This window comes from Lissotriton helveticus, chromosome 6 (assembly GCF_964261635.1).
Source record: "Lissotriton helveticus chromosome 6, aLisHel1.1, whole genome shotgun sequence".
In the NCBI taxonomy this organism is placed as follows: Eukaryota; Metazoa; Chordata; class Amphibia; order Caudata; family Salamandridae; genus Lissotriton; species Lissotriton helveticus.
The window spans coordinates 2,072,503,559-2,072,522,482 of NC_136067.1; the positions used below are offsets into that span (position 1 = coordinate 2,072,503,559).

General features: G+C 46.7%; 1 protein-coding gene across 2 annotated transcripts in view; it reads left to right on the forward strand.

Moving 5' to 3' along the window:
* LOC144762034 (stewaprin-a-like) overlaps positions 1-18,924 on the forward strand; it is a 50,623-nt gene that overhangs the window by 5,591 nt on the left and 26,108 nt on the right. For both annotated transcript variants that reach the window (XM_078647192.1, XM_078647193.1), the window contains exons 2-3: positions 5,368-5,513; positions 7,897-7,947. In XM_078647192.1, coding sequence (XP_078503318.1) covers positions 5,368-5,513; positions 7,897-7,947 — 197 coding nt within the window. The remainder of the gene's footprint in view (positions 1-5,367; positions 5,514-7,896; positions 7,948-18,924) is intronic.

Below are 18,924 nucleotides of genomic sequence, written 5' to 3' on the forward strand. Positions count from 1 at the left end.
GATCAAAGTTAAAATAATCCGGAGGCCACTATCGATATGGATTGGCCAACTTGCTCCGACACAATGAATACCTAGGTTTATGTTTAATTTGGATTCTTTAATACTTTAATAATTCTTTATTATTTAATACTGTCAAACTGTTTGAATTTTGAGTATAAAGCAGTATGCACTATAATCTTTGTATTTTTGAAGATTCCGTGGTTATTCTGATAGTATCCTGCTCCCTTTTTTGTGCTTGAATATAGAGAGAAATTAAGCAAGTGTTTATAGGAAATGTTTGAATCGACAATGATTGATGAAGAAGAAATATGGTATTTCTAAACTGCAATGATTTTTCTGCTATTGTTTTTCTATAATGTTATACTTTAACTGGTGTTTTTCTTGCTGCAGTTGCATCTAATCTATGGTTTGTTAAAATGGAAAAAAAGAATTAAAAAAAAAAGAAAATGGGTCCTTATGGCTTCCTAAAGTCAATTGAAATGCTGGTTGTCACCAGCTCCTTCTGGTTCCATGATCAAGACATCACCATTTCCCCTACCCATTGTGGCCTTTACTTTTTCAAAAGATTCCACTTCAGTCCATCAAGCAAACCCAAAGTATTTAAGAACACAATGAGAGAATTATCGATTGGACTTAACAGGCAACATCAATGTCAGTGATGACATTCTGGTACACTCCAAAACACTGCAAGAAAATTAAACTTGACCTAAGTGTGGTGTTTGAGAGACTGAGGGCAAGATGTACGACCATTGTTTGTGGTCGCAAAGGGGATTTCAGCCCCTTTGCAACCTGAAAATCGGTAAGTCCAATGTACCAACCCTGTTTTACGAATCACTAATCAATTAGCGACTCGCAAGATAGGGTTAGCGACTCGCTATTAGAAAGGGGAATGTCTAGGGAGTACCTTCCTAATAGCGACTCCCAAACCTATATATAAATGTTTTGCAACCACAATTGCGGTCGCAAAACACTCACAGTTTACCACCTTTCTCAGAAGAGTGATAGGGCACTCGTAAACAGGAAGCTTGGCTTCCTAGGTATTTTAGCAGTTTATGGAAGCTTCATCAAGAATTTCTCCTCCCTGATGGGACCTAACAAAGTCAACAGCTTCGGGGCCTGGAGTGAAACTCAGCAAGCAGCATTCTAAACCGCAAAGGATGAGGGTGCTCTGTCAGCTGAGATAACTCTCAAGGGGTTTAACCCATCAAAGGATACAGAGTTATCAGTCAACAGCGGTTCATCAGGTTTGGGAGCAGTACTCTCTCGAGGCAGTTGTATGGAGCATATCCACCAGTAATCTTTGGAGTATGTGTCTTTACTCTAATTAAACACAGTTATTCCCGTTTGAAAAATAGGTGTAATCACTTCCACCTGCATCTTAATGGACATTCTTTTAGTGTCAACATTCACCACAAAAATACTAATTCTCCTGTCCTGTGGGTTATTCTCTAAACCACCACCTCAAAGTTGATTCTTGTGTTACAAGAATATTCTTTTTCTGTAATCAACTAACTAGGACTCAGAACTCCATAGACTACTTGTTGAGATATCCTTGGCCAGTAACATTACATGAGAAGAAAGATGCTGCAGAAATGAAAGAGTATTTCAGATGAGTGTCTTGTAGGCCAATGTCACTTAAAGAATTCCAAGTCAGAAACACAATGATTTTTGGGAATTTGCCATCCATGCAACTGAAAAAGGAACTGGAGACTTGTAGTACCTGACCTATATACCTGAAAGCCAGAAGCACACTGCAAACTCACTAGTTGCTATACAATGTAAGACATAAGCTAGCAGTTTTGTTGGTGGCTGGCATGCACCCACTCATTCCCTGATCCAGTGAGTTGTGAGAAGCAAAAGAAAAGAGGAAAGTCTGGCTTCCCAGCTAAGACTGAATTGTGGCGAACACAGTGGGACGTTTGTCGTCATTGCCAAGTGTCTTGTGTTCCCAATTTGCCATGTCCCATTACTGAATAAATCCCACTGTATCCATGGCGATATCCAATGCAGACTTTAAGACTCTTCAGGATGGTCATCATCGTCTTGTGGTCATTGGCTAAGTATCATGAGGTAGATGTTGTGCAATCCATATTAGCAGAAGAGCTGATTCAAAAGAATGGGAGAATATCAAGCCTAGCCACAAGGGATGAAAAAGCTAAAAACTGAAAAAGGGCTCACATTTGAAAGGCAAGATTTATCAAGGTACCTTGCCTCTTCATAAATCAAGTATTTCATGATAATTGCTTGATGGCCACAGGCAAATGTGGAAGTTAAACACTTCTTTAAGACTCATTGCAAGGCCATATACATTTCTCACATTGTGGAACAGAGCAAACAGTGGGCCCTCTTTGTCTTTGTCTTCCTTAGATGAATAGATTGGTCCCACGTACCACAATCAGGTAACATGTGGGGTCAATGAACACTCTACTTCTAAAAGCACGGCTAAGAATTCTACAATTCGCACAGAAGATCTAGTGTTTGCCTTACTGGTAGCAAGTTTTGAAGTAGGCCAGTACAAAGATATCAAAATAAAATGTATACAAATACAGCTGAGAAAAGTACACAGAAAATAACACATAGTGCATCATATTTCAAGAAGTTCAAGAGTAAGGTGCAAGAGGAAAATAAGTGTTCAAAACATGCTGTGATCTGAATACATTTTGGCTGTCCTCCAGGAGATTATGAAAAACAGATAATCAAACAATAGGATTCTATCAAAGGGTGTCTTAATTTATATTTTATTTTCAATATGCAATGTGGAATAAATTCGGTGTGTGTAGCTGGTCTTTGTGGATGACAGAGACAAGCACTATGTGTTTTTAAAATACCCCTCACACACTATGATTCCCATAGTGTCATGCTTCATCATTGGGGTCTCTCCGTCCCTCTACGGGGCGGGGCGTGCTACGACCCACGAACTACGTGGGAGCACTTTTTATTTTGAAAATAAACTATGTGTGGTGTGACAAATGTGTGAGTGGTAAGGGTTGTAGGGATTTAAGTGCAAGATATGAAAAATTAAAACATTTCCTGGCTAGTAGAAAAATGATTTATTCGCTTCTCTAGCTGGAAATATTAAAAAGGGGTTGTGGTAGGGCTATATAGTGTGCCCTACTTGGTCGACATGTTTCGTAAGCAATCCCCCACTGCTTTACTCATCAGGACCTCTATTAATCCCTACTGTACTCAGGAGCCGTTCATGGTTTGCAGTGTGATGTGCTAGGTTAAAAACTTTTGAAGTTTGCCTGTAACATATCCTAAGACGTGTGCTCGAAGCTCATAGGTTGAGTGGAGTTGAAATCCTCTGAACCTGTATCGCTGGTTTTGTTGCAAACAGCAGTATTTGTTTTGTCACTGAATATTTATATGCTTGATTATCCCTTGGTGCGAGTTAGGAGTTATGTTTGATTTCTGCTGATGGCAATGGCATTCCCTGTATTTTGTCATAAATGCAGCACTGCACTGTTGAGCACTCACTGTTTGTGTGTTTAATCTTCTTCCCTTTGCTTCATTTGTATTTATGGAAGATATCCTAATCCTCCACTTCCGGTACAAATACCAGGAGTTGTCTCAGCATCTGCCCTCTGTTGAAGTTGCTACCAGCCTGCTAAGGTAGTAAGCTTGCCTTCTGCACACAAGCTCTGCTATTGTTGTGGTCAAAGCACAGTCAGCACATGTGCTGAGGTCAGGGGGGCTTAGCATGAAGCTCAGCAGAAGTGCAGAAGTGTTGCACACCTTCAGGGCCTCCTAATTCCAGACCACCCGGAAGACCACCCGGAAGACTCTGACAGACTTGGTATGGTGAGGAAAATTGTACAGTGTCCAGGAAAATTATAACTAATAGAAAGAAGGGAAATCAAGGCGGACCCGGGAATGACCCAGGAATGATGTCTGAAAAGCTCAGATGGCACTTGTCGTACATGGAGATACCCCTAGCAGGAAGGACCATATGGGCAGGGTGCATATACGTATGATAGTCAAATGAACAGCACATTCGGGGAGTAAGTTACATGATAGCGACTAACAGGGGACATGTCTCCCCTGACATCTGTATTTCAGCCTGGCACACAAAGGGGGCAGAGTCAAAGGCTGGAAGCAAGATCATAGGACCATAGCAGACCTATTCAGCAAAGTAACAATCACAGGAATGTAAACAAATGTATGCTATGGAGGAACAAGAGGAAATATTACTACAGGAAACATTGGATACAACACCTCCTGAACAAAGCAGCAGTGACCAACCTGGGTTTCATAAATTCATCACCATCCACTTGGTTAACAAAGGACTGAATTTTGATATTTACCTGTTAGTCAGCAGCACACAAGACCATTACCAAACAGTTAGGCTACCTGGACAAGTGCTAGCAATTCTAGATATGGAAATTTGCTAAGAGACATGGGCACATGAGTGGAGGAGAGTTATAACTCGCAATAAGACAGTGGCTTACAGTATCTTCGAAATAAAATCATGATACGGCAGTACAATACACCAGATAAAATACACAGGGTGTTCCTGGGAAGCCCAAGTCCATGTTGGAGAGGACGAGAACCTACATACACAACTGGTGGAATTGACCATAGGTGTAAATATAGGTGAAATAAGACCTGGCCGCCATAGGATATAAGGGGATTCCTAAATTCAAGAGACGCAACTGCCAGTATTGGGAATTATGCCTAAAACAAGGGAAGCAGTGAATGGAGGAGTTGGAAACTACTAGATACCATGGGGCAAGACTGGGGAGAAGTAACATGCCCACCCAGGCATCAGGCTTTACACCTGTTTGACACCTACGGCACACACAAAGATGAAGGAGAAAGGACTAAGATAAGGGGAGGGGTGGGAAGGATTAGATTAGATGGAAGAACATTAATTTATTTTATATGGAAAATATTTGCACAAGACATTCAATATCACTCGGGATAAAGGAAAAGTGAGGAGTGGTGACTACTCTCATGATTGTAAAGATGAAGTAAGAAATGAAATGTTGATTCCACTGTACTTGTTACATTGGCTACAAAAAGTACAAATAAAAAAGTGTTGAATTATAAGGCATTCCACAAATATAATATTGCATTGCACTCTTTGAACTTGTGACAGGGGTTTTTTCGAGCTGAGACTGAGACACATGTATGTTGTGATATACACATCTCTTCAATTACTACGCTAGTAATTTCAATTAGTGTAGGAAATGAATGTTTCTCTTTTGGAAGGAGGTGTATAGGATGTTTTGCTACTAAAAAGGTATGTGTGAGGACATTGGGCAGTTTTCTAGTGAAGTTCCCATTTGGTGATTTTGTTCTTGGTGGTGATTCTTGATTTGCGTCATCGACTCATCTGATATGTGGTAAATGTTGTTTTACTTACAGCAGCGAAGCCTGGTAAGTGCCCAAAGTCTCCCTGCTCGTTGTCCTCTCCTACTTCCTGGCGCTGCAAATCGGACGAAGCGTGCACTGGATCCCAGAAGTGCTGCTATATCAAATGTGGCTTTAAATGTACTGAAGCTGTGAACAAGGTAGAGTACTAGTAAAGGTTTGTCTATGAACAGAACAAAAATTACAGCTTGTTATAGAATGTGTTGATGTGCACACCCTTGAGACCTGTTTGCAAGATGCAGACCATGCTTGGATTCGGATGGTCCAGTATCCGACCTTTAAACGTTCCAAGTTGTAACAACAATGTATTCGTAATTTTAGCCCTGTCGTAGGTTCTGGGAAAAACATAAACATTGTACATGTATTGCTCAAATGCACACTTTATCATTCCAAACAAGTTGTCCGTGGTTGCCAGGTGTGGGGCTGTTCTTAGAGGGAATCAAAATGCGTATCTTGCTGTACCATGTCCACTGTGACTGGAAGGCTTGCTCCTGGTGTGTGCATCTGCCCAATAGCTGTGAAAGTATCAATACTGCAGCAAAGAGCTGTTCTACACAAGGCAGGTGTGTAGTAAATCTCCCTGAATTTTTCACTTTTGGACTTCCCAGTTTTTGACATTTACTGTGAGTAAGTCTCACAGTGTGGAGCTACCAGACCAGTGTCTGGGTACAGGTAGCCTGATGAATGATTTATTTATTTATTTATTTGTATGTATTTATTTTAACAGTTTTATATAGCGCTGGCAGGACCCAAGGGTATCAGAGCGCTTTACAGAAAAAAGATAACAATGAATATATTAAACAGCTCAAACATAAAGGAAAGGCAGGTGATGAGAACAAAAAGTAAAGAAACAATAGATATAAATCAAAGGTATAGGCAATAACATCAAGAACCAGTCAGGGCATTGGATGAAAGAGTAAGTGAGAGTAAATTGGACCTGAGAGCTACAGTGGAGGAAGGAATGCCCAGCTGAAATAAGGAGCCACCTGATGCCACAGCAAGAATGGGCTGAAGGATTAGGATGGGTCTCTCCATGGTCAGTGGTGCTGACCCCTTTATGAACCCCACAGAGCAGTTGGAGAGCCTGCTGGGGGACCCTGGAAGTTTGTCCTGAGCCTTTTATGGACTAGTCCTGCAGCTGCTTAATCCCTATAAGTACGATTGCCACTGACTCCACTGACACACAGGCATCCTGAGAGACAACTAAAGCCTTGGTGCCTGGGGAGTTCAGCAGAGAGGGTGTTGTGTTTGTTGCTTCTGACCAGGCTGTGTAAGATGCTCCCGCAAGCAGGAGAGAGCACCATGGGTTAGTCAGAGGACTGGTCTTGTGCAAATGGTCTGTAAATCCTTTAGAGGCCATAGGCCCGGAAAAATAACCTGCTGGTGGTTAGAGCTGGCTACCAGGATTGAAAGGACCCATGAAAAGTCAGAATCGACCCTTCGGGGAGAGAAATATCGGCATTTAAAGCTCAGTCTCCCTGGGCGACCAAGCACAAAATGGAGCTTGTAAAACTATACATGAAAACTCAAGGAAGTGACATAAAAAATCAGTCATACTCAGTGGAGATCTGCCAGCAGTGGACTATGTTAAGTCACACGGCTCACACTGATTTTAAGTGCCGGGAGTTCATCCCTTGCTGCAAGCGTGAAAGGCACTCCACTGTATACCACTACTGTAGTAAAGTAGGATCTTCTGTCAAGGTTACCCCCACTTTTGTTGGTGTCATACTGCTTTTTTGACTCATCTGACTGAGTTCCTGCTAACCAGGACCTCAGTTTCTATGCTGCTCCCCATAATTGGCTATGGTAAGTATCTCGGTACATTCCCAATTGGCTACTGACGTACCCTTAGATGATATTGCAATGTGTTAGTGAGTGTGTGTAATAATCAACTGTTTTTATAAGTACACTGTGTGGTTCTTTTTCACTTGACCTACACTATATGATTACGTATTGGTAAAAAAAGCTGCTTTGCACTCCTTCTGATATAAACGTGAAGGCTGCTCTCCACAGCTACCACACAGAGAGCTTTCTATGATTGTCTAAGACCAATAAAATCACCATAAGGGTTGTCTGGATTAGTGTAAGGTGCTACACTTACATAAGTGAGCACCATATATTATAGCGAGGATTCTGTCAATGAGGGTCACATTGAATACGGAGGTGTGAGATTGGTTTTCAGTGTGAGGTAAGCGGGAGCTGAGTTACACAGTCAAACAACAGGGTTTAGTTAATTTCCAGAGTTAATGTGTGTTTTTAATTACAGATTATCACTCCGTTTTCCTGAGTGAGTACCAGCATGATTAGGTATTTTGGTCACACTAGGGTGAGGTGAAGGAAACTTTTTCTTTCTTTTGTTCTAGTAATGTACATTCTTTCTCCTTAGTCACAATACACCATATTTGACATGGGCATGAGACATTAAGGTTAACTAAGGTGACGCTTTGTTTCTTGAGGAAGTTTATTCAATATTGTTTGTTGTAACAATGATGACTAAAATAGATGTATATTGTTTATTTTCAGGCCCCTGAGGAAGAGCCCACTGGGGCTCGAAATGCATCGGGCATCGATTTGGTAATTATTTGTGAATTTATGAAAATGTTTTTCAAAAGATTATATTATTTTGTTAAATATGTTGATTGAATGAATACATTTGTCTAAAAGATTGATGATATCAGAAAACCAATGTGTAGAGGTTCAATTTAATTTTGTATTTACAATTGTTGGTGACAAGAATCAATCAAAAATGTTGACAACATAGAAATATATATAGTTGTGAAAACAGTGTTGTTCTAGTCTAGAACCACACCAGCTACAGTGCACAGAGGTCGAGGGGGACCCCCACTTGTGATAGGTGCTAAACAGTAAGGCACGGTTGAGGACAAACGTGCGACCTCCGTAGCACACTTTGTAAAGTCAAAATTAACGAGTAAAAAAGAGTTAAATTGAGGAGTGCTTCTCCACTCAGAGCAGATTCATGGAGGGAGACAAACCACGAAAAGTGAAAGCACTCTTTTGGGAGCGACTTTCGAGGGGTTATGACATACTTCTAGCTGAAAAAGACTGGACACCACAATTTGTCAGGGAGTGCCCACATGATGAAGACATCATTATGCCAGCCTTCTCTAACCATGTTCCAGTACATTTAAAATATACTTATGCTAGGAAATAGGCAGTTTCCCAAGCTTCTACATTATACACAAATCATGTAGGATGGGATGAGGATTCCCCTCACCATAAGATCCAGTTGAAAAATCAACCAACTGCACAAAGGCAGTATCCAGTTAAGCAAGAAGCTAAAAAACAGGTCAGTGAGATAGTAGATCAACTTGAATACCAAGGGGTGATTGAAACATGCACCTGCTCAATGAACACTCCTTTGTTTCCTGTCTCGAAACCACACAATACGTATCATCTTGTTTTGGATTACAGACATCTAAACTCTTGTTGCAAAACATTTGCAGTGCAAAATGCACACTGTACAGCATTAATGATTAACATTGTGTGTAAAAAATACAAAACCACGGGGCGTGGCCAAGGCGGCGATCATGGCGGTCGCACTCTAAGAGAGCTCCGTCCCGCCGGCGCATTATCCTGTCAACCATCCTGCATTGCCCTGACCCACTACCGCCCTGGTGTGGTACCTGGCCGCCAACGACGCAGAGGAGGCTCCGGCGGTGGTTCGGGGTCCTTAGCGGCGTCTCTGCCGAAGATCCGTGTCTTGGGCCTGGAGGGCCTGTGCCGCTCAGGAAAGCCGGGACCTTGCGCTGGCCTGCGCCTGACCGGAAGTGAGCTGCTGCGGCGTGCAGCGGGACGGAGTTTGCAGGGGCCCTCTCCTGGAAGCGGATGGACCCGGAGCTACGCAGGGACCCGCCAGCGGCCGCTGCGGAGGGGCCCCAGTGATTTCCTGAAGCCGTCCTGCCCTCGGGGGCCGGGTAAGCTGCCGGCTCGGGCGGGAGAAACTGCGGGGGGAGCGGAATCTTCCTCGACTGGGCCTGCTCTCACTCGGCGGCCTAATCGGACCGCGAGAGCCAGGCGATCCGAGTGTGGGAAAGGGCTCGACACGCTTCCACCTTCGGCCCTCATCGACCAGAACCCCCACCACTCTGCCCCCTTCCCCCCCAGTGGGGACCCGGATACCGGAGTGAGACTCTTGGGTCCTACCGGCGAAAATGCCAGACAGAGACCAGACGGACACGGCTGGCCTGGAAGCTAGCGCCTCGGCCCCCTGGCTACGGATCCGTGGCACTGGACACTCTATCCTGCACAAAGGCGCTATTCTTGTGACTGGTGGGCGCTGCTGTGACCATACTCTCCTGCGTGGCCAGTTGGTTCTTCGGTGCATCCTACAAAAGACGTGTGGTTGCGGCTGGGGTCCCGCACCCGGGGTGGGACAGGGGTTCCTCCGACGCCCCACGGCCTGCTTGGACTACGCTCCTGTGCCAGTGGCTCACCATGACGAGGGGGGGCAATAGCGGCACCACTTCAAAACAAGGCACTATAGACAAATTCACGGGGCCGAGTGGCGGAGCCGGGGCCGCAGGAGGCTCTCAGGGACCGGGCCCGGACAACGCGGCCCTCATGGCTGCAATCACGCAGTCCAGGGACATGTTAGACGCAAAAATTGGGGCCGTCGGTGCGGATGTTACCCTGCTTCGGCAAGACCTGCGCAATGCAGTGGCCCGCATCACCAAGACCGAAACCAGGATCACCGAGGTAGAAGATGATGTGGTAATCCTTAAAAAGAAGGTGGCTACCATGGAGGGCATACAGAAGGGCCTCGCACTGAGGGTTGAAGACGCAGAGGGTCGGGCCCGGAGGAACAATCTACGCTTTGTGGGATTTCCGGAGGATTGCGAGAAGGGCGACATGGCGGACTTCCTAACCCGTTGGTTGGAAGGGTGGCTCCCCCCCGGATTCCCTGTCGCGCTGCTTTGTAGTTGAGAGGGCGCACCGCGCGCTGCTTCCGAAGCCACCCGAGAGTGCCCATCCTAGGCCCGTGATCGCCAAACTGCTCAACTATCACGACCGGGATGTTATCTTGCGACAGGCACGGGCGAAGGAGCCCCTGATGTATGACAATCAAAGGATCCTTATCTTTCCTGACTATACTAAGTTGGTGCAGCAACAAAGGCAATCCTTCATTGCGGCAAAGGCGCACCTACGAGAACTGAAGATTCAGTATGCCCTGCTGTACCCAGCACGCCTTCAAGTGGTCTTCCAATCCCGGACACAGTTCTTTAACTCACCTGAGGAGGTCTTTGCTTGTACAGATGAAACAGTTCGCATTAGGGTGAATTCTCCTCCAGGTAGAGACTCGGACTCTTCATCAACAGGCGGACCTTCGAGAACTCCCCGGAGGTCGCGCAGCAGAAGCAACTGGCGTTCGCGCCCCCAGAAGAGTCGACCTTCCAGCACTGGAGAGGCCGGGCGGCAGAGGAGGTGGATAATCCGACATCGGCGTCTTGAGGCCCTGCGCTATGCCGTACATCCTGGCCTTGGGGCTCGGGACACATCCTACTCGACCGTGGCTACACCGGAAGAGAAGTTCTTGCTTGCGACTTTCCATTTCACTGTATGCTCCGTGTAGTATGTATACATGGGGGTTGTGGGTTGGGGCATGCCTGTAGGAGGGCGGACATACCCCCGGGGCTGTTAGGTCAGTTGGGTAAGGGGTAGGTAGAATTTGAGAGGGTAGTTGGTGGGGATCCATTGGGGTAGTAGGTACCTGGCCTCCCGTTGGGGGCTGGGGTTACCCTATTCCGCGACAGGTACTTCCATGTTGGTGAGGTATGGGGTGGGGGGTGGATGGGTAGTTGCGGGTTTCGGTGGGGGTGTTGGAGGGATGGGGGTGCAGTGGGGGGGAGCGGGGGGGTGTAGGGACGGAGGGGGATGGTGGGGAAGTTGGGGTATCTTGTTTTATAACAGTGTCTATTTGTGTCCGCTTAATTTCCTATGTGTGCGTGCAATCACTGACACCCAGGGCCTTGCTGTACTTGCCCCCTGATGGCGGGTGACACTCGTGACACAGTACCCCCGCCGGCTTCCCTGCGAGTCGTGAGCTGGAATGTACGGGGGATGCTAGATAAAATCAAGAGGGGTGCGGTCCTGCGGCTGGGAAAGAGAGAAAAGGCGGATGTATTACTCCTACAGGAGACGCACCTCCTTGGGTCCAAGACTCTTAGCTTACAGCGCTATGAGTATCGGCAGGTGTATCATGCTGGATTTGTGTGGGGGTCTCGGGGGGTTGCGATCCTTGTCCACCATAGGGTGTCCTATTCCCACGAAACACAATGGGCGGACGGCCATGGCAGGTATGTCTTCATCAAGGGGAAGGTGGGGAGTGAATCTGTGGTCTTCGGATGTGTGTATGCCCCACCTCCACTGCAGGCAGCCCTAGTTGAGAAACTGTTTGATGTGTGGGCTGTGATCCCGAATGTGTTGGCAATAGTAGGGGGTGACTGGAATGACGTGATGAATGGGAGCATGGATCGCCACAGACCAGGAGGGGCCCCCTGGCTGATACCTCGACTAGATTGGAAAGCATGGTGCAGGGGATGGGCTGGATTGATGCTTGGAGATATCAACATGTGCATAGCCGTGAATATACTTATGTTTTAGCAGTCCATGGGTCGTTCTCTAGACTCGACTACTTGTTCGTCCCCCAGAATTGGATAGAAAGGGTGGCCTCCACTTCCATTCTCCCACGCGGTCTGTCCGATCACTCTCCGGTCTTGTTGGACCTCCGCCTAGACAGGAGACGGCAGCCTTTTAGATGGCGCCTCTCCACCTGGCACTTGCAGCAAGTAGATTATCAGTCACATATGAGGACCGCCATAGCCCACTACTGGGACGAAAATGACAAGCCGGACACTGACGCAGTGACCCTCTGGGAGGCCTTGAAACCTGTTCTCCGTGGGGTGGATATTGCATGGTGCGCCGCGGCCCGAGTGGCCCGAAGGGAGGCTATCACTGACGCGGCACTTAGGGTCCGAGATCTAGAGGTAAATTGTACGACTGGGGGTGATGCCACTGCCGTTGGGCAACTGCTACTTCAGCAGCAATCATACACCTCCTTGCTGATGGATGAGGCTCGCCAACTCTGGTTGGCTACACAAAGTAGGATCTACCAGTTGGGAGACAAATCCAGCGCCATGCTATATAGGCTATGCCAGTCTACATTCCAGACACACTCATTGCCAGGCCTATGTGATGAGGCGGGTGAAGCGGTGACGGCCCCACCAGCTATCGCGGCCAGCTTCGCACGCTACTACGAGACTCAATATACTCCTCGGGAGTCTATCCGGGCGGAGGACGTGGACAAATTCCTGGCGGATCTCCCGCCAAGGGCGCTGTCGGATACAGGACGTGCCAAGCTTGACCCTCCATTGTCGGCCGAGGAGCTGGGCACAGCGCTGGGAGAGCTGAACACCTACAAGGCCCCGGGGCCCAATGGCTTTCCCTGTGAGTTCCTGAAGATGTTTCACCTCCAGCTGGGAATCTATTATGAATGAGCGTTGGAGGCGGCATGGGACAGTGGGCGCCTTCCGGCAGACTGGCGACATGCCGAAATAGTGGTGTTTCTTTAAACCTGGGAAGTCCCCTAAATACCATGAATCTTACAGGCCGATCTCACTCCTGAATGTAGAGGCGAAGCTGCTGGCAAAGGCCTTGGCTAATCGTCTGCTCCCGTATATAGCGGATCTGGTTCACCCAGACCAGGCCGGTTTCATGCCAGGTAGGGTGACACGCCACAATATCAGGCGTGCTCAGGTGGTAGTGGAGGCGGCTCGAGCAGCCCGGCTCCCGACGGCGCTTCTATTGGCGGACATAGACAGGGCGTTCGACTCCCTGAGTTGGGTTTACCTACGTGCCCTTCTGTCTCGCCTAAACCTGGGGCCCGATTTCTTTTTTACGTACATTTGCTATACACCGACTTTACGGCCTCCGTGAGAGTAGCGGGAGCGGTGTCCAACCCCTTCCCTATAGGCCGGGGCACCCGCCAGCGTTGCCCCCTCTCGCCCTACCTATTCGCCCTGGCGATGGAGCCACTTGCGGCATGGGTGCGAATGGACGCTCAGCTGCGAGGTGTGGAGTGGGTGGCGGGACCCTCTGACAGGATAGCGCTGTATGCCGACGACGTCCTATTCTTTCTTACGGACTTAAATAGGTCGGGCCGAGGGTCCTGAAAATTATGCGTATCTTTGGTGAGGTGTCGGGCCTCTGCCTGAACCTGCGGAAGTCTACGCTATGGACGCTGGGAGATCGCGGGGGTCTGGGGCCCTGGGCGGATGTCTTGCAGGAGGCTACTGGAGGCATTAAATCCTTGGGGATATTCCTGACGGACGTCCCCGGGGTTTCGTCGGCTCGCAATGTGCTGCCTGTGTGGGATTGTGTGCGCTCGGACATGACGACGTGGTCCAGAATGCCCCTGAATGTGTACGGCCGCTCGGACATATTTAAGATGGTGGCTCTCCCGCGCTTACTGTACCAGCTACAGAACCATCCGTACCCCATTCCACTGCAATGGTTTCGTAGAGTGAACTCGGCGCTGAGCCAGTTCCTTTGGGCGGGTGGGGTAGTGAGAGTCGCACTTCGCACATGTTTTCTCTCCACTTACTGCGGGGGGCTGGCCACGTCGGATATCCTGTCCTATTACCAAGCGTCCCACCTGTTGGTGCTGAACGAATGGTGGTATGGGGATCGTAGCGATCCAGCCTATGCCCTTGAGATGTTTCTGATGGACCCGGCAACGCTGCACACCATCTTGTACTCAGCGGCGGCGCGGAAGAGGCTTCCGGAGGTCACTCAGGTGATCTTTCGGGTGTGGCGCGGTGCACTGCATCGCATGGGATGGTGGAACAAATTGACGAGGGAGACTCCCCTCTGGCACAACGGGCGACTGCCGGCGCTGGCATCCTTGAAAGGTTTCAGCGGCTGGGATGCACTAGGTATATCCGCCCTGGGACACGTAATGACAGGCACGGCTTTTAAGACGTTCCAGGCCCTGCGAGAGGAATATGATATGCCCCCAACACAGTTCTTCCGCTATCTACAGCTCCGACACATCCTGTCTCCCTCCCTGGTCGGTCTAGATTCCCTGCCCGAATTCAGCCCGCTGGAGGCTAAGGTCTTCATGGGTGAGCTAAACACGAAGAAAATCTCCAGTATATACCAAACGTTAACCACGCATTGCTCCTCTTCTCTGGATACTCTGAGATCTGCTTGGGAGAGGGACATAGGAGACCTGGAAGAAGAGGACAGGAGGAAAGCCTTGGAGGCCCCGAGGGGGGCGGCAATAGCGGTCCGCCTGCGCTTTATCCAGTTTAAATACTTGCATAGAGCATACTAGACTCGAGACAGGTTGTGGAGGGCGGGCCTGATAGCCTCCCCTGATTGCTTACGGTGGGGCCGTGCGATTGGAACCTTTGTACATACGGTGTGGGCGTGCGATAAGCTGGTGAGATTTTGGACTGGTGTCTGGGACTGCCTGTGTGAAGTGTTGGGATGGGACCTCCCCCGCTCCCCGCAGCTGGGCCTTTTGCACGTTATGGAACAAGTGGGAGGTAACATTTACAAGCGCCATTTGCTGCTATTGGGCCTAACAGTGGCCAAACGTGATATCGCCCGAGCCTGGAAAGACACAAGGGCCCCCTTGCTAGGGGTATGGAAGAGGGGATTAGACTTCTGTATGGGGCTGGAGCGTCCAGTGTTTGCTGCCAGGGGCTGCCCTCAAAAGCACTTCAAAATTTGGAAGAGGTGGGCGGAATATAGAGGGTTGTGGCTGGAACCGCCAGCGGGTCATGATGTTGATGATGGACACTCGCTTATGGACCTGGGGTGAACGGATCCACGCACGGACTTTGCTATTAAACTGTTTTAGCTATTGGACTACACTGACACTGTGAGGGGTTAGTGGTGGGATCCGGGAGGGAGACTACTGGGATGGGGGTTGGAGGGATGGGAGTTCAAGGGTATATGTTACTATTGAAAATTGCTTGTGCTGCCTGTGGATGATGCTTATCTTTTGCACGCTACGTCTCTGGTGTTCAGAGAGTGGCGCCGTTGTTGCAATTCTTCAACACCCCGAAATGAAAATAATAAAAAAAAATTGGAAAAAAAAAAATACAAAACCACATTAGATATTTCTAACGGTTTCTTCTGTCAAAACATTGCACCTGAAAGCAGGTGTTTGACCGCTTTCTCAATAATGGGGACACAGTGTCACTTCTGTCGGATTCAAGAATAGTCAAGGGTTACTCTCAGCAAGAGTAACAGAGTAACTACAAACTTATGATGACAACGCATTGTCATATGTCGATGACATCTATCTGACAGACGATGACTTGGACAGGCACTTGAACAGGGTGAACACCATAATACTGGTCTTCACCTCTGCAGGGTACAAATTCAATTTTAAGAAATCAAGAATTGCCCATCTCAAAGTCCTTTTCCTAGGATATGACTTATCAAGTGAAGGCAAAAGTCTGGCAGCAAACTTTTTAGAAAAGTGTGCGCTGCTCCAACCTCCAAGAATATTGAAAAACTTTAAGTCAATTCTAGGTTTCCTGGATTTCGGAAGAACTTACATTCTAAACTACGCAGAAAGGGTTAAACTTCTCTACGAAATATTCAAACCTGATTTTAAAACAGTAAATTGGACACAAAAACACACAAAAATTTTGTGTTCACTCCAAACAGACATGTTAGCAACAAAACACAACTTAGTGATCTGAATCCTTCCAGGAGAATGCGTATTCAGGTACTTAACTTTTAACGTAGGTGAAAAAGTACCAATAGCTTACAAATCACACTTGTACACACAAGAAGAAATGAAATTGACATCTACAGAAAAAATTCTGACAGCTGTTCAAACCGCTGTAGCAAAAGAGGGAGCCCTTGAACAGGGAAAACGAATAACGGTCGTGACACCAGTACCCACCTTAGAGGCAGTGACAAAAGCGAGCATTCTAAATGCTAAATCTTTACATCCTAGATGATTACAATGGGTTAATTTTCTTGCTGCAACTGATGTTGAATACGTTTTTAATCCTTATTTGAAAACACAAGCATTTCTACAATATGAACAAGAATGTCCTCTGCCTACTGAAATTCTCCCTCTTGACCAGTATGAATGTATAATTTACACTGACGGATCTGCTCAATTCGCTACGGAGGGTAAGCAAGCTTATAGTGCGGCATGGGTGATCGTTAAAGGTCGTAGGCGCGATGGAAAATTCCGACCTATGGTCACAAAAACGCAATCTCTCGGAGTTTGTACAACTCAGCGGGTTGAACTACAAGCATTCAAAATGGCACTTGAAAAACGGATTTCGAATTCCCCACACTCATAGTGTGCGATTCTTTCTATTGTGTTCTATCCTACAATGAATATTTACAGAACTGGATTCAAAATCGTTTCAAAGACGCAAAAGGTGGAACAAGTAGTTCAATTAAGATAAGGACTACAAATCACTCACATGATACACACGCTGAGTCAACAACATGATGGCGTTAACGTGGAAGGGAATTCATTGGCTGATGAAGCCGCAAAGGCAGCTGTGCAAATGGCTTCCGTAGTTGCAATCACTCGTTCAAAAACGAAAATAGACAGTTAAATAATGCTGGCTGACAATGCTACAAGCAAAGGCAGCGGGGCAGCGTTACCTAACAGGTTTTCACTCAAATACTCATATATAATTGATGCGAATGGCGTTACGTTTGCTGAAATCCCTGGAGTGGGGGATAGAGTGATTCCAAACATGGAACGTAGGATGACTTTGATTTACGAAGCACATCTGGGAGAGGGTCTGATATATCAGGGGATCTCAATAATAGAGTTAAAAGAGACGTACTGGTGGGCAGGGATGAATGCTCAAATTCACATCTTCATAAATGACTGTATAGCATGCAATAGAGATTGCAGTACAGAACGCCACCAGACACCTGACTACAAAGTAGCCAGCCCAGTTCAGACACCATTGTTAGACAGCATTAGACTATCTATGTGCAAATGTCCCTGTGGACATATGCACTCCCACAAATACTAGATCAGAGGTTAGATGTGGCCTCAGCGCTCGGCTGACGCTTGAAGTGTTATAAAAGATTTGCAAGTCTTTATCGGCACATACGCAATTGGCACGCTACATTCTGACCAGGGTCCTGCGTTTCGCTCTGGAGCTTACTAAGAAGCCATGGCCAATTTGGGCGTTGCATTGTGGTTATTCGAGTCCATTCCATCCTGAGGGGAATTTGGTTGTGAAGAGAAAAAACTGGGACATAAAGCAATCAATAACAGCTAGGGTATTATGTTCGGGTGACAGGTGGGTCAAACATTAATTAAGTATCCAACATAGTCTTAATAACTTGCCAAGAAGTTCTCTAGGGGGTATCACTTCATATGAGGTCCTTTTTGGGACACGAATGTTTGTCCTGACCTTAATTGTCAGACATCAGTGGTGGAACGAAAGACATTTGATATCAAAGATCGTTTGGCTGTTTTACAGGAAATAAATGAACTAATAACGAAGCAAAGCAACGTGTTCCTGAAGCCAACCACCACTGGGGAAAAATCAACCGTCCCAGCAAAGCCTGTCTGGATCCCAAAGCTTGGTGATCAAGGACAAGAAGGAATTTGGTCATTCTTACAGTCAACCAGTACATGTTTTAGCAATCCACGGATCAAGAACAGTTTTACTGCCGCCCCTTGCTGGTAAAAAGGAGAACAGGTTTGCGTCCATCCACCTGATCAAACCAAATTATGTGGGCGATACTAAGCAGTAGGCCAAGTGGACTCCGCCAATGTAGCAGACGCACACCTCTGGCTACAATCCAAGAGGTTCAAACTGAGAGACTCATCAACTTTGAAGAATCTGCAGTGCGATAAGAAGGACTATGCAACAAAGCTATGGAACGTGTACTGCTTGAGATCAAAATAACAGTTTGTCAAGAAATACCTGTCTACACCGAAGTAACAAGTGATCAAGTGGTTCCAGTGATTTCAACAAATCCTGATGCAATCCCAACAATTGACAGAACTGCCTCTGGCTATTTCATTAAATTTGATACGTTTTCTGAGGATCCCAGCAAACCTGAAATAACACCAGCAAAAATAACTTTCAAAGAACAAGCAACTGACTTTTTTCATCACCTGAAAAAGTCTTATCTTGTTTTACCATGGATTTAACTATGGATTGTGTTGGGTATATTTTTTCTTCTACTTTGGTTGACTCTGGCCATAACTCTGGGTATGCTGATAAATGGAAGATATGTAAAAATGGACACAGCAAGTAAGAGCATCAACTTACTCCTCAAGCCACACAAATCATCCCATTGTGAACAAAGAGACTTGTCATCAGTGAACATCACAGCCGTTCCTATACCTGAAGGTATAGCTTGGGACAAAACAGAATATGAAATTTTTGGCCCTTCGGAGCTGTTGAAGATTCCACACTTATTCAAGATTTTATTAAGTGAGTTTGTTTCATCAAGTACCTTTTCTGATGATTGGGACTTCAAGACTGTTAATAATATGATCTCTGATGTAGAGAG